Genomic DNA, 24,650 nt, shown 5'->3' with positions numbered 1-24,650 from the left:
TCTTTGCTTGGTGGCGAATTTTGTTCCGTTCCAGGCGCGTAGGAATATCATTTAAATGGTCTTTTGCGGCCAACACTTCTTCCTCTCTAGGTATAGGATCCGTGGCATGTTCTGATGTATCCTCACTTCCAGTAGTTTCTTCAGTACGTGCGGGACTTAATACAAGCGCAGCATTTACAACTCCGTCGACAGCTGAAGTGCTGGGGCTCGTATTGTCCATTTCATCCAACCCAATGAGATCCGAATTTGATGCAGGCGCCACATTCTTCACTAAAACTTGACCTTTCGGGTTTTCCTCAAGAGGAAGGCGTTGAGCAGAGCCGTAAGCAACAGTTGAAGGTGGTTGGGTCCTCGTAGAGCTCGTATTCGAAGAACTGGAGCGTGCTGTAACCTCTGCTTCGCCGTCAGAATCATCAGGTTGCCGCGACTTCTTTTACTCATTCTCTTGTTGGATACGTACAGATGCTGCCGCCCAACCATCGGCGACTGCCTGACGCAGCGCAGAATTGAATCTGCTGGACATCGTAGGCAAATTTACCTCGCCGTCCTTCATGATGTATGTACGCAGCTTACGCCACTTGCAGACCTTGAAGAGGACGCCAGATGCGTCGGAAATACGCTTCATTACTTGGCGTTCCGACAACATCTCGCCCGTGTCCACACGGATCGGGTATTCGGGGTCTTCATTCTGAGAGATCTTCAAAACCCGTGCGATGCGATGACCTCTGGGATCGCCACCCACGAACATCCACGAATGATACTCGAATGTATCCCCTGGGTGAAGAGTTTCTTCTGGTAGCTCTCTCAGCGAGAGCCCTACCATGGCGCTGCCGGGAGTGCTGTACGGCGTCGCGCAAGCTCGTGTACTGGTGGAGTTTGTATGCCGCGGAGGAAGCTGGTGTGTGGTGCTCCAGTAAGCACCCTCAACCCACTACATTCAGACAACATTCGCTCACGAGTGAGCACCGTTGGACTTGCGGACCGTCTATCATCCTGAGCGCGAAGTGTGCGAGAGATATGCGCGCACGGGGGGCCGGCCTGCTAACCGTCCTGTCCATAACGTTTTGTGGGATTTTTCAGGTCTGTACATGTAGATCTAAGGTTTTCTCACCTGGATGTAAGCCCATGCAGCATCCTCGTTGTAACTCCCCCACTACATCCTGTGGCGGCGGCGTCGACAGACGGACAACCGTTTTTCTCCTTTGTGAGCTACATGCGCTTGGTGGCGTCTCATTTCCAAATTATTAGCCCTTTCGTGGTCAAAGGGGGCATATGCCTGTGTCGTTAAGTACTACTCGTATCACCCATGAAAGTTTCACTGAAACGGGGACAAACATCCCCTTTGAATATGTTTGTGTATCGACGAGACAGGAATCGCCCTGTATACTTGAGCTGCAAAGATTTGCATTAGTACCGTACTTTATGAATGGGACAAAATGCCCCCTTTTATGCTATGATGACTTAGATTTCTTCACTATAGTATGATCAGATCAAAAATGCCTGTTCGCGAAAGGGTTAAATCAGAAAAAAAATGGATACACAACTGGTGTCGTACAATCCAACAGGGTAAAGTGCAGAGGCTGCTCTTTATTGAGGCAGATTGCCTTGGTATATTCAGGTGCATTACACTTACATTACCATCAAAACGTGACTGTATTATTGCGCATTATGTTTGCTGATGGAAGAGCTACGATTTGAACAAAAATCAGGTAGTCAAACTTGGAGTCTACGAAAACCTATATTAATTATTTATTTTGCGGGATTCAAACCAATATTGATGTGGGTCGCATCTCTTGAATTTCTCCCGCATGAAGGTAATCAAATATCGGGATTTCGCCGATATATTTCCAGTGAGATAGTTGAATAATCCAAAAAGAGGCTTGTATCCAGCTCTGGCATCCCCGGCTCATGAACTAGCTGACGTGAATTGGTAAACCTCGTTGCCTTACAAATTATTTTACCAGAATCGTATACAACGGGCTTTCTTACCAACAGCAAAAAAGTCGTGTGTACTTTATTGTGCTCTGTTCAAATGTAATTAGTTTCTTTGCAAAATGGATACATGCTAGAGAGCAAAGCCAATGTCCGCAAAAGGGTTCATTTTAACATGGCACATATCCTGCGATCAGCGGTGTTCCCGAAGGTTGCATCCAATTGGTGATGAAACAGAGCTCTTTGGGTATGGAGAGTACGCTAGATTCATGCTTTGTGGTGTTAATAGAGGTCTTTAGCAGATCTGTGTAATCTAAAAATGTCGATCTGTCATACGAATTTTTTGCTTAATCTCATCTTCGAGCCGACAAATTTGAACAGGTAGATGACTTCGAGCACACCTATTCGATAAGATATTACTGTTTGTGATGAAAGTGTTATCTGGTCTTCAAACGGGTGTAAATCGTAGGAGGAATAGGTTATAGTCGGGAGAGAATCCGCCATATTTTACAGCGAGCTCTAGGCACTTCCCGATTCCCTACAAGAACGCCGCAGGTCAGTACCCATGTCAGTCAGGAGCGCCAATACCTCCAGTGACGACGAGGCCGGAAATATTGTATTGCTAGTGCGTAGCCTAACGTCAGGTCTACGTCGCCACCATAAGAATGAATATCTACTTCGGGTGCTCCAGCAAACACAATTAGAGGGCAATACGACAGTAAGTGCATCCATCGCTACCTTCTTATCGGCTCAAGTACCACCGGAAGCAGCTCGGCGGGCACCGTTCAATTTCAACTCTTTCTCTAACGACGAGTGTATCGACAAATTTCGGTTCTCAAAGCAACAGATAGTGCAGCTCGTTATGCACTTTGAGTTGGAACGAATTAGAGCGAGGGAGCGAACGATAGCTTCGGGAGTTGAAGGACTTTGTATAGTCCTTTATAAACGCGCTGTACCAGTTCGCTGGGTAGATATCGAAACGTTTTTTTTGGCAGAGGTTTCAGTAGCTTATCGAATCTTTTTCTACACGTACTGGTTCACATTGAGACGAAGTACACCAGCCTTCTAATTTTCAACCATTCCCATGCTGCGCAAAATATTTCAGCGTATGCCGATGCTGTATTCGATGCTGAAGGTCTTATTCAAACCGTTTGGGCCTTCATTGATGGTACGGTAAGTGGTATATGTAGACCTGTGACAAGGAATATCCGGCGAGACGGCAAACTCCTCAGTCAGAAGTCTGTGTATAGCGGACACAAGCGCAAACATGCGCTTAAAAACCAAACGCTGACTACCCTTGATGGATTAAATGTTCATCTTTTCGGCCCATACCCTGGAAGAAATCACGATATAAAGCTGTTCAAAAACGATTCTTATATTTCCGAGACAATTTGCAAAGGTTAGTCCGTACCGAATTTATGAAGATCAAGCTTACGGCAACAACGACGTCTTATGCAGTCCGCACGCAGGTGCAATTGGGGATTTATCTCGACAACAACGTCAAGCTTATATGGGTATGAGCCGTGTGCGTGTTTCAGTGGAGTGGTCTTATGGACAAGTCACAAATTATTGAACTGCTCTCGACTTCAAGCGACAAGCTCGAGTTGGTGTCCAACATGTCGGATTGGTGTACATAGTTGGAGTACTTCTTACTAACTGCATAAATTGTACTCAAGGTGGGTTTGGATTGTCACCACCAAGTCTTAAACAGTATCTTAGCTGTAGAAAAAAATATTTGAAATTTATACAGCTATGCTGATATATTATCCTCGTGTGCTTTTAATTAAATGCAGTAGTCCCATACAAATCTCGCTTGCCAAACGCCTCACTTACAGCTTTAACACAGTCGAAGACAAGCTGTCGATTGCGATGTTCTGACTCTTGACGCAATATTTGCATGCGCTCTTCAGCTTGTGATTGAGCGACGAATCGGGCCTGCTTCATGTCGATCTTTCGACCTTCCATCTCTCGCGCTAGTGCCATGTTATCCTCGTGTTGGCTAATCTGCGATTGCATTTGCTGCTCGAGTTGCTTGGATTTCTTGATTAGCAAGAATAGTAGTTTCCTCGGGAAAAGGAGTCAGCAGCAGAAGCCCGAACCTCGCTAGTACTCCTGGTTCAGCAGGTGTTTAGGCGCGGTAGAGTCCACCCATTGTAGTGCCAAAGAGCGATGGACGAGTCCGACATATACAGCAACCTCAGCTCTCAAGTTTCCTCTAGCAGCTCAAGCAAGCTGCTCAACTCCAGAACTTCTCTAACCCCACCGCCTCCGTCGCCATGGCCCATCCACCCACATCGACGTCCTCGAACAACGCATCTCCGGCTTTAGGCTCGCCCAGGCACCTGCCACAACCTACCTCAACGGCGTCAAGCGCTCGCCACCAATCACCACGCGCGGCCTCCACTTCGGAGAGTGCCCCGGCAGCACCTTCAGCGCCGACACTTGGATCAAGCGCTGCGGCCGCCTCGGACGTCGTGGACCCTCTTAGCCCAAGCACTCATCCACCGACTACGACCGGATTGCCCGATAGCGCTGAACCACCGGCGGCGGAGTCCACGTGTTCGTCCGGAAGTGCACCCCCGCCGGACTCTTCTCTCTCTCTCTAAACCGTCCGATATCTTCGGTACGCGTCGACAATGAGGCACTGAGCGACGTGATCGTCATCGACGAGCCCGAACCTTCGTCCAGTGCAGTGGCACTGTCCCCGGGTCGCTCAAGCGCGCGCATCCGAGCGAAAGAAGTGGTCAAACGCATCAGGGCGGAATTGCGTAAGGCCAAGCGCATAGACCCTGTGTCTGAAGCCGACCTTGCAGATGCCCGCAAAAAGAAGCGTAAAGCCGTCGCGAAGCCCCGTACTGGTACTCCAACCACGGAACAAACCAACCCATCCGTCCGCAGTGAGACGGGTGATGCGCTTCCGTCCCAGCCTCGACACCCTAACGCAGCATCTTCATCATCGACTGAGCCTCTACCTGTCGTTCTAGACGCGACCTTCCCGGCACCACTACCCTGCGCGTTTCCCCCCGCTTGTGGAGACGACCAGCCAGGCCTCCAGGCGGCATACGCCAAGCAGGTGAACACGGTGAGCGCTACGTCAGCGGCGTTTCCGTCTCGTGGCCGAGAAGAACCTCTCCCTGGAACATCAAGCTCCGCCCCTGTGGACTCAGCATTCAACCTCGACGACTTTATGCGCGGTTTTCAGCCGGGTGGTCCGACGGTACCTGTTAGTACAGCCCCCCAAACAATCCACGGTCACCGTCAACTTGAAGATAAAGTTGATCAACTTTTTCAGCTATTTACCGAGCTGCGTCGCGAGCTCCACAGTAAGGAGACACCCATCTCTCGCGGTTCACCACTTTATGGTAATGTAGACTTGGTGTCTGCTTCTGTCTCGACCACAGCCGATAGCGGGTTATCTACGTGGACCCTTCCACCGCTCGGCAACCCAGCTGACATGCCACCGCGCGAGCTTCATCAACTTCGTTGTGCCAGTTTCCCTGCCCCTCGTACTCGCACTAAAGGCGAGTACCACCCGCCTCAAGCACATCAGCTCGCGGCACACCGTATCTTCAAGGAACTAAACTCTGAGACAGGTAAGTGGTTGTCTCCAATGTCGTTTGTATTGCACTTGCGTGAGCTCGACAGCGTCCGGTTCGATGCTCCACCCGCGGTGCTGATGGCAATTTACAGCGGCCGTCTAGTATCAAGAGGCCTTACCGTCATGCACTTCCGATCACAATCGGAACTGGAGCAACTGCGTCGAGGCTCATCCAACGCGAACTTCTCAGTGGACTTCGGCGCGAGTGCGTCTCTACCGGTGATGAATGCCCAGTGCCAGACGTATGAAGACCTGCTGGCGGCAATTGGTGGATTAGTCTCGCTTGGAGACGCCCTATGGTACGATCATGTCCGCCGGCTTCTCTCGCGACTGAAGCGGTTTGTACTTGCTAACAAGAAGCAAGACGAGAGCACACCCGAGCGTGTACTGCTCACGCTTCTTCACGTGAACCAATTCCTCGGCAAGGCTCTGGCTCACCTGATGATGGACGCTCCACACTGGTGGCGTGACTTTTCCGAGGCCGTGAGAGCCGTCGACTATCACAGTCCCGACTGGCAGGCAGCTCTCAATGGCCTCGCCCTCCGTCTGGCAGCCAAGACACCAGGAGCTACTAGCTTTCCCCCAGCGACTGAACCTCGCACGACCCAGACGTCGGCAAACTCGTCCTCACGTCGTGGCTCATCCTCCCGTGTGCCGGTGATGCCGGACGACATTCGCCGCCTCATCCCACGTGATACCGACGGGTGCGAGCCTTGCCTGCGGTTTATGGGCGGAGGTATGTGCTACGGCGGAAATGCCAACCGTTGTGCCCACTCTCGTCGTACCCACCACTGGAACGGCCGTCTACCGCGGGAGTTACAGGAATTTATTGACCGGAATTCCGGGCGAGAGCGTTACCAAGGCAACCGCCGCACACGACAGTGAAGTGGCCGTGGCGCTGCTAGTTCGTCAGCTCTACGGTACGATTGCACAACCACATTAAATACACCGGTATATGGTTCTGCCAACGGACAACAACTTTATATTCCCCGCCTACGCGGGCGACCACCTCCTACCATTTCCTCCTCTAGTGGCCTAGAACGTCGAGAGGAGGACATGCCCATTAAGGCGCCCCATGGCCTATCACTTCTGCAGAGCAGCCCCACGGCGCTTCGACAGACACGCAGCCGCCCCAAGGCGCTGCCACCGAGCCGGTTTCGCCTCACTCTATGCTCGGACGTCGCATGGCATCTCCATCCGCGACGTCAAACCGAGTACCACCTCGGCTTCAGCGCCAATCTAGTGGCGCACCGGGAGCACGGTTAGCACCACAGCTTACACAAAACAACATTACGGGAGCACGCTGCCAACTCACAGCAACATGTACCTGCCGAGCTCCGGCACATCAATCTCCGAAGCGTCCACCTCCGAGCATCGCGACAACTCAGGCCCTGGCGGTACAGGCGGAGACACGAGCACATCTATGGGAACGCATTCGTCTACAACATGTTAGCGCGGCACTTCAGACAGTTGGACTATCGATGCCAGCAGCGCCATCTCCTTCCCAGGACGGAGGGTCAGTACTGAACAAGCCTCTCCAACGGGTGCTCTCAGACTTCATTCGGCGCACGCACATCAGTTTACCAAAGTTCGTCGAGCTATTGCGCGTCCAAACGGTCGATGACTATAGACCCAACAAGAACATTCTTCCTGTAGCACTACGCCATGCTTGCAGAGGATACGAACACTTAGAAGCGCTGCTCGATATCGCTCAATACGGCGTCCGTACACCTCTCGTCGGACCTTGGACGCGCCAGCGCTCCTATCCTCCAAACCACTAATCGGCCACAGATCGCTACCACATCCTGGTCAAGAATATACGCAAGGAATGGACAATTGGCGGTGCATTGTCGTCGACTTCGACATCCTGGAAATATGGCCCGAGGTGCATGTTAGTCCTTTCGGAGTGGTGGGCAAAGGAGCAGGCGACGACGACCCTCTCGTTAATGGGCGCGTCATTCACGACCTATCCTACCCGGACGGACAATCCGTGAGCGATCAAACGGACACGTCGCGTATATGTCCACCGTCATATCAGCACTGCGACGCCATCGCGTCTGAGGCCATCACTCAGCAGCAGAACCACCCGGGTACAGTGGTCAAACTGCAAGCTGGTGACGTGGCGTCCGCATTCCGTAACATTATGCACGCATAGTGAGAGTGCATATCTCTTTGGCGGCCGACTAGAGCCAGACAATGCGCTAGTTATCGATATGTCCGCTGACTTCGGATGGTCCGGCTTACCCGGTAGCTACGGAGTTGTCGGCGGAGCGATCGCTCATGTACACGGGAACTCCGTTACCCCGCATCAACCTTCAGGTGTGTTCAACTACTACTGGGTGGACGACCACATCAACGTGGCAGCCGATATTGGCAGCAATTGCAGCGACACGGAACAGTCACTTCGTTACGCGATGATCACCGTACTCGGTCACGCGGCTATTAACGAAGACAAATTCACGCGTTGGAGTAGTCGACAGAAGGCTCTCGGTCTTATCTTTGACACTGAGATCGGTCACGTTGCCATGCCCCGGAAGAAGATAGAGAAAGCCAAAACGTGCGTGGCAGCGGCGTTAACCACTACGTCCCTCAGTCGGTCCGAATATCGCTCACTACTCGGTCGTCTACGTCACGTAGCCACGTGCGTCCGCCCCGCTCGTCCATTCTTACAGCGCCTACGCCGCCAAGAAAACCAGCTTCGCAGATGGGATCGGGTGCCTGTTAGCGCGGACATGCGCCAGGATCTGTGCTGGTGGTCCTACATCTTACGTTCCCCGCTACTCAACGGCGTTCCCCTACAATACTTCCACAATGCGCCCCCACCAGACATCATTGTGGAAATGAACGCTTCCGACAGTGGCCTCTGTGCTCTGGTTTCAACGGCACAAATGGTGCTCCAATACACATTCTTCAGCGATGAGCGTCAGATGATCGACGCATCGAAACTCGATTCCACCGTCGGTTTCGATATTAATTACAGGGAAATACTATCCTGCGCCTTTGCAGTACACACATGGGGTCCAGCCTGGTCGAGACAACAACGTTCGATCAGCAGCGGCATTGTGCATGTTCAATTTCGCATCGACAACACGTCGGCGGTGGCATGGGAGAACAACATGTCGTCCCGCAATCCCAGAGCGCAAACCGTCATTAGACTGCTCGGCTACTGGGAAGCGGAATACAGGCTCCGGTTCTCTGCCGCTCACGTGGCCGGTGTAGACAACCGGATTGCTGACGCGGGCTCTCGCGTGACATCTAGCGCTCAACATGCATCTCTATTTGCTAAACTAACATAGGACTGGGCGCAGGCTACTCTGACAACAGACGTGTCGGGTCTGGAAGCGATTTGGCGTTCTATCTCAGAGCCCACTCTGTCGCGGCATCAACATACGGCAAATACCGCAGCGCGCTAAGCGCGTGGTATGCCTGGGCAACTCGCAACGGGGTGGACCCCTACGCTACGCAGCTACACATTGGGCGACCAAGTTCAGTTCATCACCGATTTCGCAATTCATGGTCTTCAGGTCGGCTACGGCTCTGGCCGACCCGTGCGTGGCTCAACTATTGCATCTACACTACACGGTATACGACTTTTCTTCCTGGCCGCCAACATGGCGTTCCCGAGCGACAACACACAAATTCGCATGCTTCTGAAGGGCATCAATCGTCTCGATCAGCCAGCTACGCACAAAGTCCCCGTATCTCTCCAAATGCTGGAGAGCTGCTTCGATGCTCTCGACTTGTCCAACCCTTCCGATCAAGCGCTATGGGGGGTTTTGTGTTTGTCTATCTTCTTCCTATTACGGCGCTCGGAAATTGCTTCTAACAAGACAAGATTTTCGTGGTTTGCCCTCAACGCCGAGGACATCGTCGTGCTGAATCATCAAGGTGTCGCCACCACGCGAGCACACGAGGCCTCAGCAGTGCACATTCGCCTTCGAGGCTCCAAGACTAATCAGCGCGGCGTGCCGACACTCCGAATGCTGAACCGCTCGGGTCACCGCTTTTTATGCCCAGTATTTGGCGCACTTTGCATCATCAGGGCGAGACGCGGTCTTTCAATGAAAATCCCAGCCGCGGTGTTTATCAACGGAAACGGATTCCCAGAGTGTGTATCTTCATCAGCAATATCAAGAGCCATCAGACAAGCAGCAACAAGGCTCGGCAACAATCTGAGGATATTTAGTCCTCACTCGCTCAGAGCAGGCGGCGCAACTCACATGTACCGGGCCGGAGTTGACACACTCACCATCCAATTCCACGGACGCTGGGCATCCACTACATTTAAGCAGTACACAAGACTATGCAAGGAGTCAGTCCAAGTGCTGTCGGCCAGGATCGTCAGTGGCTCAAGACACATGCACCGACTTCAGTAGAGCTTCCGGATCCTCATAATTGGGGGTCTTCAACTCCACATGAGTTGAAGTTAATCCGTTAGCTCTTACTGAATATATGTATGATGATACCCCCACGACTGCGTATGCGAGGAAATGCCTACATAGCTCTATTTCATCTCTTAAACGTTTGTCTTGGCGCTCTGTTTCTCGCTGGAATACGCTTTCGCGCTTGGTTTTCTTTTTTTTTCTTGCTGGAGTCGATTTCGTAGAGCAGGTTCCATTGGAATAATCACTGTCTGAGACGTTTGTATCAGAGCCACCTTCGTCCCCGCGAAGGGCTCGCCGAACAAGAGCTTCTTCTACTATATCCGACGCACAGCGAGTCGCCTTGGCTTCGTCCTCCTTCTTCTTATTGATACGACCCGCCTTGTCATATTTAAATGCATCTTCCAGCAGCCCATACTGACCAACTAACCCAGCCAGTGTCTCGTAGTGGCTCTGCTCATTAACAGCGTCAAATGTTTCCTCGATGCCGCTTCCTAACGCCGAACGGAGCTCCCCCGCGCGCCAGTTTTTCTTGAGAAGACGAACACGATCCCGTACTTTTTTCTCTAGTAGCGGCTCCTTGATCGCTGTAGATACTCGCTCTGCCACTTGTGCCCTCAAACTAGCCGCATCATCATACTTGGCTGCAAAGTGCTTCTGGGCAATCACTTCCCGCATGAGCTCTTTGTCATGTCCCTCTGTAAAACGAAACACCATCTTACTTTGCTGATGCTGCAGAAATTTAGGAATGACCTAAATCGTGGCCTCCTTGAAAGTAATTAAGCTGCCATCATAAGAAACGAGAACGGTTGCACTAAAGCTAAGTAAATGAATTTGTCAGTTGCACTAGCATATGATTGTCGTACTACAGCTGGTACGGTTTTGCTAAGGACCTCTAATGCTAAACTGCAACAGGCAGTCACCCTGCCTTGATAGCATTTTACCCTATTGGGCACAGAATAAGCGTTGGTTCAGCGTATGTCGCTAGGTTCTCGACGTGTTCATCCCTAACCCGGCCAATTACTTCTCAGAGCGCGTGAAAGTGTGCTTGAACACTGTTAACACCACTCGGACCACATCATTGAGCGGCCAATCGTCATTAATGCCTCACCACATCCAGTGCAGTGAGGACGAAACAGGGAAAGGGGTGCCGTCATTACGATCTTGTTGTAATGAACAAACCCGCGGCAACGTGCCTTACACTCTGATGGCTGCACGCTTAAAACTTAATCAAAAACACTCAGTGGCTGAAGGACAAGAGCAACAAAAAGCTTGTCGGATCAAGAGGCCAAGTTAAAGCGCGGAACAGGGTAGTAAATGTAGTGGGGTTGTTCTGCGTCTGAGATCCCGTAGTGTAAGTCGGAATTCCACCACGTCGTTGCCTTCATTCAGCTTTTCCTCCAACAAGTTTTCTAGTTGCACCGAGCAGTTAATCGACATTATTTTCATGCTAGCCCCCATAATTGCTTGCTTTAGAGGGTCTACCCACTCAATCACCATTCTATCTTTTTCGATTCGGGCAATCGCCCATACTATACTTCCATGTTATTACCGGTTCACGTATGGACAGACAGCGCGATCAAATTAATATCATTTTGCGCTGTGATATCCAGCACTTCGCCGCTTCCTATTCCAGAAAAATAAACACTTTACATGTGCTTAGATTGTTGCTTTCTTAAAAAAAAGTGAAAATACATTTTTACCGGTATTGATACGGTACTGGACCGGTGTTTTTTTCCAGGAATTATCGAAGATTTCTTGTGACATCCATTCAGCCACCATCAGTGCATTGAACTGCTACCACCACCGGACACTCGACCAGAGCCAAGTGACACAAGATCACATGGCGATGACTGCGGACGACGCCGCCTCTCCAGCCGCACGGCCGCTAGCCGAGGTCGCTCTCTATGCTGAGTTCGACCTGACCAAGGGAAGCACACTGCGCGCCAGCTACCCAAGTCCGTTCGCGCACTACTCTCCTGAGTTCTTCGCTGATATCATGCTGCCTGAGGGAGTGCACAACCGCGAGGAAGACTTTACAATTTTCTTCCTCAACCGCCAGAACGCGCACAAGTCTATCAATACTGATGAAAAGGATTCCAATGAGAGTCAAACACGAACAGCAGACGAGATCCAGGATCCGTTGCAGAGCTTCATGTACTGCCTTAGTGTGGTGCGCACCACCCACGATACGGCGGCTCGTCGTGGCGCTAAAGTGACGGCTGTGGCATTGTGTTCGACCCACAAAAGCTGCTTCGCTTTAAAAGACGTGCTCAATCTGGCAGTGCTCAAAATTGTGGGCTCCAAGAGCGAAGAGGAGAGTGGGAACGTGCTAAAAGAGCTGTTCGCTGTGGCTAATGCTGTCGACATCTCGGGGGTCCGAGGCTTGTCCAATATGGAGCGGCGACTCATGAAGCGCACTATAAGCAGTACTGGACGAGCTGCTGCTAATAGGGAAGATGCCCAGACGCTGGAGAAGGCGCTGTTTTTCAGAACGCAAGCAATGTGGGAAGATATCCCGATCCCGCTGCAGTTCAAGATCTGCAGTACCGATGACCAGCATGATGATGGAACACTGACACAGCTACTACAGACTTTCGGAGACCAGACAATGGTGCTGTTTAACGCCGTGCTAACGGGACAACGCGTGATCATGCTGGGATATAACCGGCCAGCGGGGGAAGTGTGCAATTTTGTGCTTGCAACGAGCTCGCTGGTGTGTCCACCACTGTTTGGGCTAATTCACCGCCAGTATCCGTAAGTTTTGCCGGGTATTCTGTTAAATGCAGGACTTCTTTGGGTTGACGTGATGTGGTGTGGACAGATACGCGAACCTCACGGACTTGGGATTTCTGTCGACGCCAGGATACATTGCCGGTGTGACAAACCCGATGTTCAAGACGAAGCGAGAGTGGTGGGATGTGTTGTGTGATATCTCTACAGGTGAAGTCTTTGTGTCGGCGCCAGTGGAAAAAGAGGACCATGATGTTTCGGATCGCAGCTTTGTACTCGAGGCAAGCTGACAAGACACGTGCAGTGTTTTTCTTTTTGGAACTTTACTGATGAGATCTTTTACACAGGTGTTAGATGGAGTGGCAGCGGGATATGATGAGGAGTGGGTGCGATGCATTTTTGAGGAATACATGCTGAAGAACGTCGTGGACATTGCGCTGGGTGAGGCCAATTACCTCAGTCCTGACGCTCTGGCGAAGCGCTCGGCAGTCAACAACAAGCGGATCACCAAGTGGGCTCGTACTGACAGCTACAAGCGCTTCATGGACTCTCCGCACCGGATGCACTTCCACTCGCCGGCGTTCAATATATCCTCCTCACAGATCTCTTGCCTGTGCTTGCTCTCGTAGCAAGGACACTGTGTTATACGGCTGATACTTGTGTGCTGACATGGTTTTCCTTAACGTACCGAGTGTGTGTGTGTGTGTTGCCGTGTGGAATGTTTACGTAGAGAAAACTGGCGTGGACTTGAAGCGACACATTCGAAGTCTCCAAGGCGACATGGTGGTACTGGATGATACTCAAGTGGAGACAATCTACTCGGACTTCGCTTCACTATTGAACACAGAGCTGGAACTGCAGGAATTCCTGAGCTTTTTGCCAGTGCTACGCGGTGGTTTGCAGACGATAGCGCAGGGCATATTCCACCCGTCCATTAGCGTCAAGCACAACACTGTGGTGCTACTCAAGCGTCTGGAGCAGTTCCCGTCAACCGTATCGAGTATGCAGCGCCTTAATCCGTTCCTGCTCATGTCGTACCAGCGGATTCACGACATTGTCAACCCGGATAAAAGAGACTAACCCCTCGAAGAGGTGCTAGCAGATGAAGGGGAGAGCATGTATCAAGATATCAGTAAAAGAACACTGCTTTAACCCTCTTCCTGTCTTTGATATGCCTATAGGCCTGGTGATGTACACGATCTAAGGCGTCAAAAGCTTTGCAAACTCTTCGAATCCTTCACCAAAGAGCTGATCACCGCTCATTGTCTGGCTGTGAGGGCCGTCTCGAGTGATGGGTTTAAGGTCTGGCTCAGCTTGTTCGCAGAGCTGCTCGAAGAAATGATCACCGCAGTCAACTTCTTGTGATTCTGCTGACGATGCTGCTCGCTTTTGCGTGGCTTTCGCTTTCTCAGTTGGTTCTAGGAACGCCAGAGTCTCTTTGCGCTCATCTTGTTGTGCTTTCCTCTGCTGTTCCATCTCGCCTAGATCTAGAATCTTACTGCGACTCAGAAGGTTAACATACGCTGACGACGGACGGCCTTCACCTGATCCCTCCGGATACAATTCAGACTTGGTCGAGTTCAAGAACCCCCGCTTAACTGCACCACTTTTCTTGTTCCGTTGCGTGACTTCTGCCTTTGCTGTCGTATTCTTCATCGATTGAGAGCTTGGTGCCGTCTTCTGCTTGCTTGAAGGTGGCGGTACTTCTTCAATCAGCACTTTTTTCTCTGCCTTCTTCTTCGCTGTGCCTTTCACAGGTGCCGGTGGAGGTTTCGCGTCTTCCAACGTACGAGCCTTCAGTAACACAGCTGGCTTTTGAGTGGCTTTGATCCCTTTCGCCGGCGTGATTGCCAGCTCCTGTACCTCCTCGTCCTCCTTATCTTCGTCGAGGTGGATCTGCTTGAGCAGATCCGCTGGTGACTCCATGCGCTGCTTGGTTGGGTCTGCGTCCTCAATGCGGAACTTGGACGTAATGATCTCGCTGCCCACAGTCACGCCGCCTTTGTATCGAGCTTTGATAAACTTTCCTGTGGGTGTAATGAGTCTCACCTTAGCGTCCTCTTGTACCCACTGCACTGCGAGTTTCATGACTTCCCGCTTGAAATTCGCGTCCCATTCACTGCGACGAAGTACCCAAGGATTCACTACGACATCTACGGCACAGCAGAGAGCGCCACTGAAGTCGGTGACTTCGCGTAGCTTGCCCACGACAAGTGGAACTTGCAAGCTGCTGGTATTGGGCACAGCTCGCGTATCTTCAGGTACTTCGAGACCCGAATTCGGGTTCTTGGGGGCGTCTATGAGGTTGTGTGCACAGATATTAAGGAAGAGCTTGGTCTCTTTTTGCTGACTCTTGATCGAGTGATACATGGTGCATTTAAGCACGAAACCAGGGTCCGGAGTGAAGAAACGAGGTGGTGTGGCATCATTTGTGGCTTGGGCCGATGACGAGTCCGCAGGAGGTGGAGGGGGGCCGTCCTGCAATTGCTCGTTGATGAACGACTCGTAGCGCTTGGGGTCCGATGCGGATAAGTCGTTGAGAGTGTTCCAAAGAGCCTGCGCCTCCTCGCCGAAATCTTGGGGCTGAAGTCCCATTTGCTGGGCAATTTCTCGCATTCGAGGATCTGCCAAAAGCGCATTCACGGACGCACCGCCACGCTTCCGCGGGTCTGGACGGCGATTATTAATGATGCCGAAGTTCATCGTAGTAGATGAGTTGATGCTTGCAAACAGAAGACGATCGAGATGTTGGATCGATGGAAGCCCCGATGCCTCGTGAAACGACGCGACCCGAAAATTCTCGAAAACGACAAAATCTAGGATAGGACAAGTCAGAGCAAGTTATCACCGAGATCCGTTATCACCACGATCCATTCAAAAATTGGCATTCATTCACAAAGCAACTAAACAGTTGAACTACCTCTGCAACATCAGAGACATCATTACGTAACATCAATGCCCCGTGCAGGACTTCAGCACCGACTTCCACTCTGCCTCGGCAGATTCGCCCGCTTGTGCCCTGTTCGCCTCAGATGAAATCTGAAGACATCCACGCTGTCTCGAAAGTCAAAATGGACTGTCGAGTTGACGCCGAAGTGGAGGCGTCTACGCCCGCTAGGAGTAATCTCAATGTCGTCGTCTTCCTCATCTTCCGAGCCATCACCAGTGAGATCAACAACCTCTGGCGTTTTATCTGGCATCGAGTTCTCTTTAATTTGCCGACGAATGAGTGTCTCGTTTGGACTGTGTTGTGGAATACGCTCCCGTTTGAGTGGATCGTGCTGCTCCTTTGACCTAGTGGCTTTCGGAGAGAAGACGCTAGCACTTTTGCCTGCTTAAGATCAGTATGTTCACATACAAATCAATGTAATGCATTATGGCCAAACCTCTGCTTCACGCACCTCGCAAAAGCTCACGTAAATGCTGGCCACACGGAGATCTAAAACAGGGAGAAAATGGAGATGTTTCGGCAGTGCGACGTTGACTAGAGTCTTGTGTGCGGTCAGATTCTCTTTTCACTGAACTCTCCTTCGCCGTTGCCGCATCTTCTCCACACCTCGCGTACGTACGAAGAGTGTGGCTCAGAGCATCAAGCCCTCCTTCTTGATCATACTGCGTTAGTGCTGCATGCGGCTAGACTACAGTCAGGTAAAATACTTGTATTTCTTGACTTCTATCTTACCTGCTCCTTGCCGCTCTCCAAAGCAGTCATCAACGTTTGTCGCTGATCGTCGCTGACGTCAAGAACCTCGGTCAATTCACACAATGTGGTTCGTATAAATCGAGAGAAGACTGCCTCCTTATCAAACGTGGCGGCCTTGCTTTTTGCCACCGACGACACCTTGCGTCGTTTTGGACGTTCGTGGAATGCGGCACACTCTTCCCTTTGAGCTGCTGCTTGTCGATCGGCGGAAACCAATCGGCGTCGCTTGTTTGGTAGCCGGAGTAGCAGCGGCACATGGTCTTCTATCTCATCGACCGGAACGCCGTCCGAGGACCCGTCCTCGTACATCAGCAGATACCTGACAGAGCTGGGGCAATAGTTCATGACCTTGCCCCTGATCTGCGTCTCATGGCCATGGCTGTCTATCTCCAGTTTGAATATGGGCTGGTTCACCCATCGCATTGGATGGCGATCGCTCCGCTTCATCGCAATGGGAGGAAAAATACAAAGTGCGTTCGATTCTACCGTTAGATCAGGCCCACTTCAAGCTGTACATGGCTACACGTATCATCACGTATCATCACGTGGTCCACACGATCTCCTACATGTAATTCTCTTGTGGTATACACCCTCTCGATAAAGTATATTACGTTCTCTATCTCGTTCTTCGCGTCACCTTGGAGCAACATCGAATAAACACGGTGACTCACTGTCAACACGCAACACGCCAAGGCTGCATCATCACCACCAGCACCCGACTGCAATGTCCTTCCAGCCGAAACAGGAACATGTCGCGCAGCTTCAACAGCAGAACCCAGACAAGAACCTCATACCCGTGTACCTGGATGCCGTGGCTGACCTGGACACGCCCGTGAGCGTGTTGCTCAAGCTGCGCGAGGGTCAGACGCACTCGTTCCTGCTCGAGTCTGTGGCTCCCGGCGAAAAAATCGCGCGTTATTCATTTATCGGTGCTGGCCCACTCAAGGTCGTCACTACGGGAAAGGGTCAGGCCTTTGAGGGTGACCCGCTGACCAACCTTGAGCAAGAGATGAAGAATTTTCGCACGGTGACGCTGCCAGAGCTCAACGTGCCCATGACGGGTGGCGCTGTGGGCTACTGCGGCTTCGACGCCATTCGCCACTTTGAACCCAAAATTGCGCCTTACATTGATGCTCAGAAGGACGTGCTGAAGGTGCCTGAGAGCATTTATATGTTCTTCGACACGGTCGTAATCTTTGATCACGTCTTCCACTCGCTTAAAATCGTGTCGCATGTCCGTCTCGACACTGGTGACCTTGCTGCCGCGTACAAGGAGGCCACCGACAAGATCATGGCAGTGAACGCGGCACTGGAGAAGCCTCTCGTTCGCCCATCCAGTGTTGCCCACGCTAGCGTTCCAGCCACATCCAAGATCGACTTGGAGGTGGCCTCGAACGTCGGCAAGGCCGGCTACATGGGCTTCGTCGACAAGCTAAAGGAGCACATTGTGGACGGTGATATCTTCCAGGCTGTGCCGTCACAGCGACTGGCTGTCGACTTGCCGAAGGACGTGACTTCACTGGATCTGTATCGCCAGATGCGCGTGATAAACCCGTCGCCTTACATGTTCTTCTTGGATATGGGCGAGGATTTCCAGATCGTCGGTGCCTCGCCAGAAATGCTTGTCAAGGTGGATCACGAGCGTATTGTGGAGACTCACCCCATCGCTGGTACCCGTCATCGTGGCGCCAACGACGAGGAAGACGAGGCTTTGGTGAAGGACCTTCTCTCCGACGAGAAGGAGCGCGCTGAGCACATTATGCTGGTGGATTTGGGCCGCAACGACGTCGGTCGTGTTGCCACACCGGGCACCGTGCGTGTGGAGCGCCTCATGCAGATCGAGAAGTACTCGCACGTGATGCACATCGTCTCGGTCGTCAAGGGTGACCTCCGTGAAGACCGCACCGTATACGACGCGTACCGTGCCATGTTCCCTGCCGGCACTCTGTCTGGTGCGCCTAAAGTGCGTGCGATGGAGCTTATTTGCTCTCTGGAGACTGAGCGACGCGGCGTGTACTCTGGCTCAGTAGGCTACTTCAGTTTCTCCGGGTTCCTGGACACGGCCATTGCCATTCGCACCATGGTGGTGAAGGATGGTAAGGTCTACTCGCAAGCGGGCGGCGGCATCGTGTACGACTCGGACCCGCAGGCCGAGTACATGGAGACAGTCAACAAGCTCGGGTCGGCTGTCAAGACGCTGGAAAAGTGCGCCGCACACATGGCGCCGACCGCGCAATAGATTGAGTGTGTGGCGTATTTTTTCTAGTTCAAAGCGAGATAAATACACGGCACATTTGCATGCTTACTTGCCATTGAGACACATTCGCATATTCGAAGTAGAGATTCTCGACCACTAACTGCTGTTCATGAGTCTTTGGACGTGATCGATCTTTTGTGACTCCACTACAATGTTACTGGTACTTAATGGACATGGACATGAAGCCTGAGTCAACTGAGTCACAAAGTTTGCTAGTGACCTCGCACCTTCGGTTTTTGATACTGCTACAACCAATCCTGAAGGAATATAGATTATCGGTGAAGAATTTGAATCAGACTGACCTTTTCACGATATAAAATGTGAAAGCAGCTTAAAATAAAGAAGCTCTGGATAGCCATTGACAACTGAGGCCAGTGTGAATATGTAGTAGCTTACTGTGAGCACGTGAAGATTCATGTGTTGGAGTACAAACAGTTTAGGGGATCTCTTCAATTACACCGTGTAATTTACTCATGTGTGACGATGAAGGTGACAGATATATGTATTAAATTTCGGCGGCCACCTTTATGAACATCAAAAGTAAGGTTCTCCGTCCTTTCTGTGCATAAGTACCTTAAACTTTAAGGCTTAAAGTCATGCTTTGCCGCGGTCAAAACTTGGTTTCACTATTCCTTACATTTCCCAGTCACTTCGCCCATCTCCATTGCCCGGGTCAAGCTCTTCACAAACCCACTGACCCGTCACCCTTCTGCTTTTTCGATCGGCTACAACAGCACCAGTATCAAAAACGCCCCGGAAGGCGCAATACGGCATTTGAGGCGGACCATTTCCCCATGGCCAAAGCTGATGACGACGAGGCGCCCCGTCGCCGTGGTCGCGCGCGATCACGCGCACCTCCGCCCACGTCCATAGCCTCCATGTATGCACCAGTTGACGCCCCCAATGGGCCGCCAGCGCGCTCATCTAAGATGAAAATGGCGTCGCTCATGGCTGTCGTGGACGAGGAGAGCAAGAGCAAAAGAGTGAAGGTCGACGACCAGCAATCCGACGACTGGGTGCCGCGCAATGCACCCATCAGCATCAGCAGCCTCACAGCCAGTAGCGAATCTCCAGCCTCGTCACTCTTCCAACACGAGATGCCGACCATCATTCCGAGTTTCAGTCGTGACAATGTGGAGGCCAATGGAGAGACTAAGAGCAGCGCAGCCAATGGAGACGCGAGTCCAGCAGCCACACGCTCCATGTTGGACTATTATTTCCCATCAGGACGCAGCGAAGTCAATGGATTGAGTGGGAATAGGTCGCTCAAGAGGAAGAGGAGAAGCTCTCGACGGGACGAGCTCGCGGCGGACGTGGATTTGCTCCGATTCGGAGTAGACGGCGCCAAGCTCGTGCCTCAAGGCCTCGTAGACCGCGTGGACGCCCATATGAGCCGCGCGGTGCTTATTAAAGTAGTGGGTAACCACGTGACCAATTGGTGCAATCGCTCGGGTTTCGCTCCCAGCTTTCTGCAAGAGATCACGACGCTATTAGCCGCGTACTATCCATGCAACTACCCGACGTTACTGGATGAAGTGCTCGCTGGGTTCTTGTTCAAAAGACCGGAGTTTATGGACTTATTACTGCCAGCGATGCTCGAGAAAATGAGTAAAGCGGGCGAGTCAGTGTCGACGACCAAGTACCCGGTGGCAGACGCTCTGGTGAGGATGTGTGGCTCTCCTGCAGCGACGACGGCGCGTCACGACCTGGCCTGTAGGTCGCTGCTTCGTTGTCTGGTAGAGAATAATGGAGACAGGTTCGCCCTCAGTCCGTGGATCGCAGCAGGCGCCATCGAGGCTAGTGACGCAGTCCTGCAGAATCTGTGGAAAGCGCTGCTGCCTTGCAGTCAAGAAGACGTGGAGGAGTTGAACTGGAGAGTAGAAGACCCGACGCAGCAGATCGTGGAGCTGTTGGCGGAAGAAGGAAAGCTGCGGGTGTGTCGGATCTCGTGCGGGTTCGTCAAGTTGCTGCTAAGTGACGACAAGTTGAAGAATCAGCTTGTAGAGTCGCAGTCGTATCTGCTCCCTGACTGCCTGGAGAGGGCGTTCAAGCACGCGAGCACGAGTTGGAGCAGTTCGCTGATGGCGGAGTGGCTGGAGCGACGACGGAAGGACGCTGGAGCTTTCCGAGATTTGGTGGATTTCTTTGTTCGCTTCAATGCCAAGTTGAGTCTCAGGAAGCCAGAATGGTTTGTCAATCACGTTCTGAGCTTCGCTCTCTCTCCTCACTGTCCTGTAGCAGAGCAGGAACTGGCCCTGAGAGCGATCCTAAGCGACCACATGTCCTTCCTGCTCGGTACTCAGTCACCAAAGAGCAAGCAAAACGGTTCGGGTGAAGCTTCAGCTGCCACTGACCTTGATGTAGTCGGGAGCCAGTCGGTCTTGGAAGCTCAAAGCAAGATAGAGAACCTTCTTGGCCTCTTGGTTGCTGCCACTGCTCGCACCAGTGCCTTATTCCTGGACATTTGGTCTCAAGCTTGGCTCGACAAGAGACTCACTTTGTCTTGGAGCTACGTCTACGCTCTGCTATGCGTGGCCATTCAGGACACCGTCGACGATCGAAGTGGTCTTGGCCAGAAGCTGCAGAGCTTTACAACTCGAGTCTGTCGCTCCTATTATGGCCGTTTGGCTGATCTAGGCAAGGACGAAGAAGTCGCCAGCAAGTTCTCAGACGCGCTGAACCTGCTGCTCCCGTCTACTCGTCCAGTCGCTGCTCTTATGCTGCACGAGGTGCTAGCTGCCCTCGCTGACTTTGAGCAGAAGCACTCGACTGACGCGTGCTCAATCTTCGGCAATGCGGTCGCTCTACACCTCAGCAGTTGTGGTGGATCTGTGGATAGCAATGTGAAGCGAAGCGCTGTACAAAAGGCGCTTGTAGAATATGACCGCTCACCTGTCTCTCGTGCCACGACTGCTGACGTGCTGATGACGCTGAAGACCCTGGCCTCGACCGAGAGCAGCACTGGTGACTTGACTCGACGTGTGCTATCTAGCGGTCCAGTGGTGCGGTTGCTGTCAAGTCTACTGAATTATGGACGACGGAGACGCAGACAAGAAGTGCTCCTAGACGTCATGAGTGTCGTGGTTGTCAGTAACACATCGACGACACTGAACCGAGATTGGGCGCGTCAATATGTCGTGCAGGAGCTGGTCCATTGTGCGTATACAGGTCCACCCAATTCGGCGAGGAGAGCGACCGCGTTGCTGCAGAGCATTTCCCGACACAACAGTCGCGGGATTGGAGCGTTCTTGTGGGTGGTTCTACAGCAGTGCACGAAGTTGTGCTGTGGACTTGAAGAGAAGGAGAATGTCCACAAGCTGGCCCATTACTCGGAGAACTACCAGGGAAGAGCTGACACTTTCGCAGAGCTGGTGAAGACGATGGTGGCTACTGTCCCTGCGAGTACAGTGCGGGACGTACTCAACTTTGTGGAGCAGAAACTCGCTTCGTGTTCCGTCGGGAAGACGCGGATGAACCTGTTTCTGCTGCTGCTACTCCGGAAACTCGTCGTTTGTGAGCTGCAGTGTGGCATGCTCCTCCCTGTTGTGCAACGTGCTGTGTGTCCATTGGCTTGCTCGGATCTGGATCAAATCCTCTTAATCCAGTTGCAGTTGTTGAAGGCGCTGTGTGCTCGACTCGTAGCTGTCCGTCATCATCCAGTAGCGTCAAAGCTATCAGACGATGCTGAGGACTGGAAACGCTGCGAGGATCTGGTATGCAACGAACGATTACGAGCAGATCTACAGTCAGTGGCGAAGGGACGAACTAGTCGTGTCTCTCAAGTGTTAGCGCAAGGGATTCTGACGTTCACGCAGCAGCTCAGACATGAACGCCCCATAGACGATGAAGACGGGGCTGCAAGGATACCGAAGAAAGGCAGAATGAAATGACCCAACACATGAAGTAGGATAAATAAAATGCCTCACTCCTCCATCCAAGCTCGTCTCTGTGGGTACGTCTGTGTGTCTTTGGCGAAGGCAACTGACCATTCTGTGTCTGTACTGTCCAGCGAGGTCTTGGATGCATGTCATTCCTCTGTTGGCTCCTCCCACGAACATTTTCCGGTGCGAAGGTTATGGAAGAATCGCGTTGGCATCGGCGGCTGTGCCTCAGGGTCTTCCATCTCCCGCCACTGAAGCTCAGAGCCGCAACGGCGAATCTCCTGCACCAGAAGAAGGTACGTGAGCGATGGGATGATACGTCAGGGCGAAGGGCGATGACCTACCGAGGAATGAGCGAGCGCGATCGCTCCTGGTCCCGCGCCTGCGTACAGTCGACCTGGAGCTCGCTCGGATTGCAGACGTTGGAAGTTTGTGATGACCAGATCGTTGGTCGGATCCAAGTCCAGTGCGCGACGGTAGAGAAGCTCCGCCTAGCGATTCCGTACAAAGTTTAGCCACATGAGAGTGATGACAGCAAGACACTTGGACGTACCTTGTCGATATCGCGATGGACGCACTGTAGATACACGGCGTAGTTGGCAATGGTCTGCAGTAAGTGCAGGTTTAGTCCTCTCCCTCTTGGTATACAGCGATACGTGGCTGACAACTCACGAGAGGGTTTTTCGGCGTCAGAAGAAGAGCCCAGCGGAAGAAATGTTGCTCGATATCACGTAATGTGCTGGTTAAATCGCTAGCTGTAAGATCGCGAGCCTGTTGGAAAAGTGTCAATGCACGCTGCCACGACTTCGCTGCAGGATAGCGGCATGAAATAACGAGTAATAACGCGAAGCAAACGAGCGTCTGAGTGTCTTGGGGCGACACCTGGCAGCAAGAAGCGGCGTCAGCAAGTGCTCAAAGCGGACCCTTGTCTTTGAACGCAGACGTACTTTCAGTGCAGCCTCGTACACGGGGAAAGCTTCTTTGTACTGTGCACCAGCCACCAAGAAGTGTTAGATCAGCTCAGCGCACGACCAAGACGTGAACGGTGTCTTCTACCTTGTGTACCAGGACGTGTAGCTGGAGAGCGTACCGCTTCACTTTCTCGAGCTGTTCAGGATCCTTCATGTTCAGTGGCTTCTGGGGATTATCGTGATAGCGCAGAGCTCTTGCAAGGTCGCGCAAACTCCAGTTATTGATTCCGTGCCACATCTTTCGTCGATACCGGCGTTGGACGACTATTGCTGCTTGGCCATCATTGACTCGACTGTAAACTCCACGTCGTGGGTTGAAGAAGCGAGTGTCGTTGTCCACATTAGAGACGAGTTGCCATTCGTCCGGTGGCATTGGGACATCCTGGTTAAAGAGACTGAACGGCTTCTGCTCCACGACGACGCGCTCTCCTGATAAACGCCGGAAGATGTAGACGAACCGACCGCGGTCTCCATCAAACTGCTTGGAGTAGGATGTCTACAATGATTTACGAGATGAGTTTCCACAGGTACGGTAGTCCACGGGACTCAAAACAACGGACAACGCACCAGGGCGAGCTGAAGGCGAACGTTCCTCGCGAGATGTTGTCGGAAGCGTGACTGAACCTTGACGATTAAGTGCCGCTCTCGGTGGAGTTCAGCACTTCGCTGCTTTGATGCCTGCTCTTCACGTTGTCGCTGTTGCTCTGCAATCACATGCGGCATCATCGAGTATGTTGGCATACGCACACCATACTTCAGCACGTAGCTGAGGATCCACTGAAGTGCGAGGAGCTTGTGGGGGCCGTTCAAGATGCGATGGATTTGGTGGGAAATGAACTCAACAGACTGCTCCTCGCTACCATCGTCTCCTTCGGGGTTTCTCAATCGCATGGACTGAAAACAAGAAAACTGGAGAATGGCGAGCATGAACACTGGATCGAGATCGTATCGGTGTTTGGTGGACGTGGCAGGGGTGTACATGAGGAGCTTGAAGGTGCCGACCCACTCCAGAACGCGTACAATATGGCGCTGGACGGACTGGTCTATATCGCTAACGAGTTCGGACCGAACAGCACCGTTGAAGATAAGCTAAAGCACCAGAAAACGAGCACATACACTGAGTGGAATTGACGCAAGACACTCACAAGAAAGACGTTTACCTTTCCCAGTGAGGTATCACTCGGATCAGCGTG

General features: G+C 52.1%; 8 protein-coding genes across 8 annotated transcripts; 4 read left to right on the top strand and 4 right to left on the bottom strand.

Moving 5' to 3' along the window:
* Positions 1-9,746: 9,746 nt before the first annotated feature.
* PITG_01716 (uncharacterized protein) lies at positions 9,747-10,590 on the bottom strand (the record flags this gene model as incomplete). The annotated part of the gene is made up of 2 exons (XM_002908290.1): positions 9,747-9,808; positions 10,245-10,590. The coding sequence occupies 2 exons, from the start codon at positions 10,588-10,590 to the stop codon at positions 9,747-9,749; spliced, it is 408 nt and encodes a 135-aa protein (XP_002908336.1).
* A 1,171-nt stretch (positions 10,591-11,761) lies between these two features.
* PITG_01715 (uncharacterized protein) lies at positions 11,762-13,274 on the top strand (the record flags this gene model as incomplete). The annotated part of the gene is made up of 3 exons (XM_002908289.1): positions 11,762-12,669; positions 12,737-12,917; positions 12,993-13,274. 3 exons carry the CDS (start codon positions 11,762-11,764, stop codon positions 13,272-13,274), a joined length of 1,371 nt encoding a protein of 456 aa, XP_002908335.1.
* A 40-nt stretch (positions 13,275-13,314) lies between these two features.
* Positions 13,315-13,725, top strand: PITG_01714 (uncharacterized protein; the record flags this gene model as incomplete). Its single annotated transcript, XM_002908288.1, has 2 exons — positions 13,315-13,329; positions 13,378-13,725. 2 exons carry the CDS (start codon positions 13,315-13,317, stop codon positions 13,723-13,725), a joined length of 363 nt encoding a protein of 120 aa, XP_002908334.1.
* Positions 13,726-13,845: 120 nt separating this feature from the next.
* Positions 13,846-15,404, bottom strand: PITG_01713 (uncharacterized protein; the record flags this gene model as incomplete). The annotated part of the gene is made up of 3 exons (XM_002908287.1): positions 13,846-14,256; positions 14,350-14,370; positions 14,452-15,404. 3 exons carry the CDS (start codon positions 15,346-15,348, stop codon positions 13,846-13,848), a joined length of 1,329 nt encoding a protein of 442 aa, XP_002908333.1.
* A 193-nt stretch (positions 15,405-15,597) lies between these two features.
* Positions 15,598-16,795, bottom strand: PITG_01712 (uncharacterized protein; the record flags this gene model as incomplete). The annotated part of the gene is made up of 4 exons (XM_002908286.1): positions 15,598-15,684; positions 16,047-16,129; positions 16,215-16,278; positions 16,328-16,795. 4 exons carry the CDS (start codon positions 16,793-16,795, stop codon positions 15,598-15,600), a joined length of 702 nt encoding a protein of 233 aa, XP_002908332.1.
* Positions 16,796-17,044: 249 nt separating this feature from the next.
* On the top strand, positions 17,045-18,647 carry PITG_01711 (anthranilate synthase component I, putative; the record flags this gene model as incomplete). Its single annotated transcript, XM_002908285.1, has 1 exon — positions 17,045-18,647. One exon carries the CDS (start codon positions 17,073-17,075, stop codon positions 18,585-18,587), a length of 1,515 nt encoding a protein of 504 aa, XP_002908331.1.
* Positions 18,648-19,702: 1,055 nt separating this feature from the next.
* Positions 19,703-22,495, top strand: PITG_01710 (uncharacterized protein; the record flags this gene model as incomplete). The annotated part of the gene is made up of 2 exons (XM_002908284.1): positions 19,703-21,478; positions 21,542-22,495. The coding sequence occupies 2 exons, from the start codon at positions 19,703-19,705 to the stop codon at positions 22,493-22,495; spliced, it is 2,730 nt and encodes a 909-aa protein (XP_002908330.1).
* A 137-nt stretch (positions 22,496-22,632) lies between these two features.
* On the bottom strand, positions 22,633-23,695 carry PITG_01709 (uncharacterized protein; the record flags this gene model as incomplete). Its single annotated transcript, XM_002908283.1, has 6 exons — positions 22,633-22,767; positions 22,831-22,977; positions 23,040-23,093; positions 23,159-23,368; positions 23,434-23,472; positions 23,543-23,695. The coding sequence occupies 6 exons, from the start codon at positions 23,693-23,695 to the stop codon at positions 22,633-22,635; spliced, it is 738 nt and encodes a 245-aa protein (XP_002908329.1).
* Between the last annotated feature and the right edge of the window lie 955 nt (positions 23,696-24,650).

The sequence above is a fragment of the Phytophthora infestans genome, genomic scaffold, assembly GCF_000142945.1.
Source record: "Phytophthora infestans T30-4 supercont1.2 genomic scaffold, whole genome shotgun sequence".
Classification (NCBI taxonomy): Eukaryota; Oomycota; class Peronosporomycetes; order Peronosporales; family Peronosporaceae; genus Phytophthora; species Phytophthora infestans.
The sequence above is the reverse complement of the archived record's forward strand: the minus strand, read 5'-3'. Positions and strand labels throughout refer to the sequence as shown.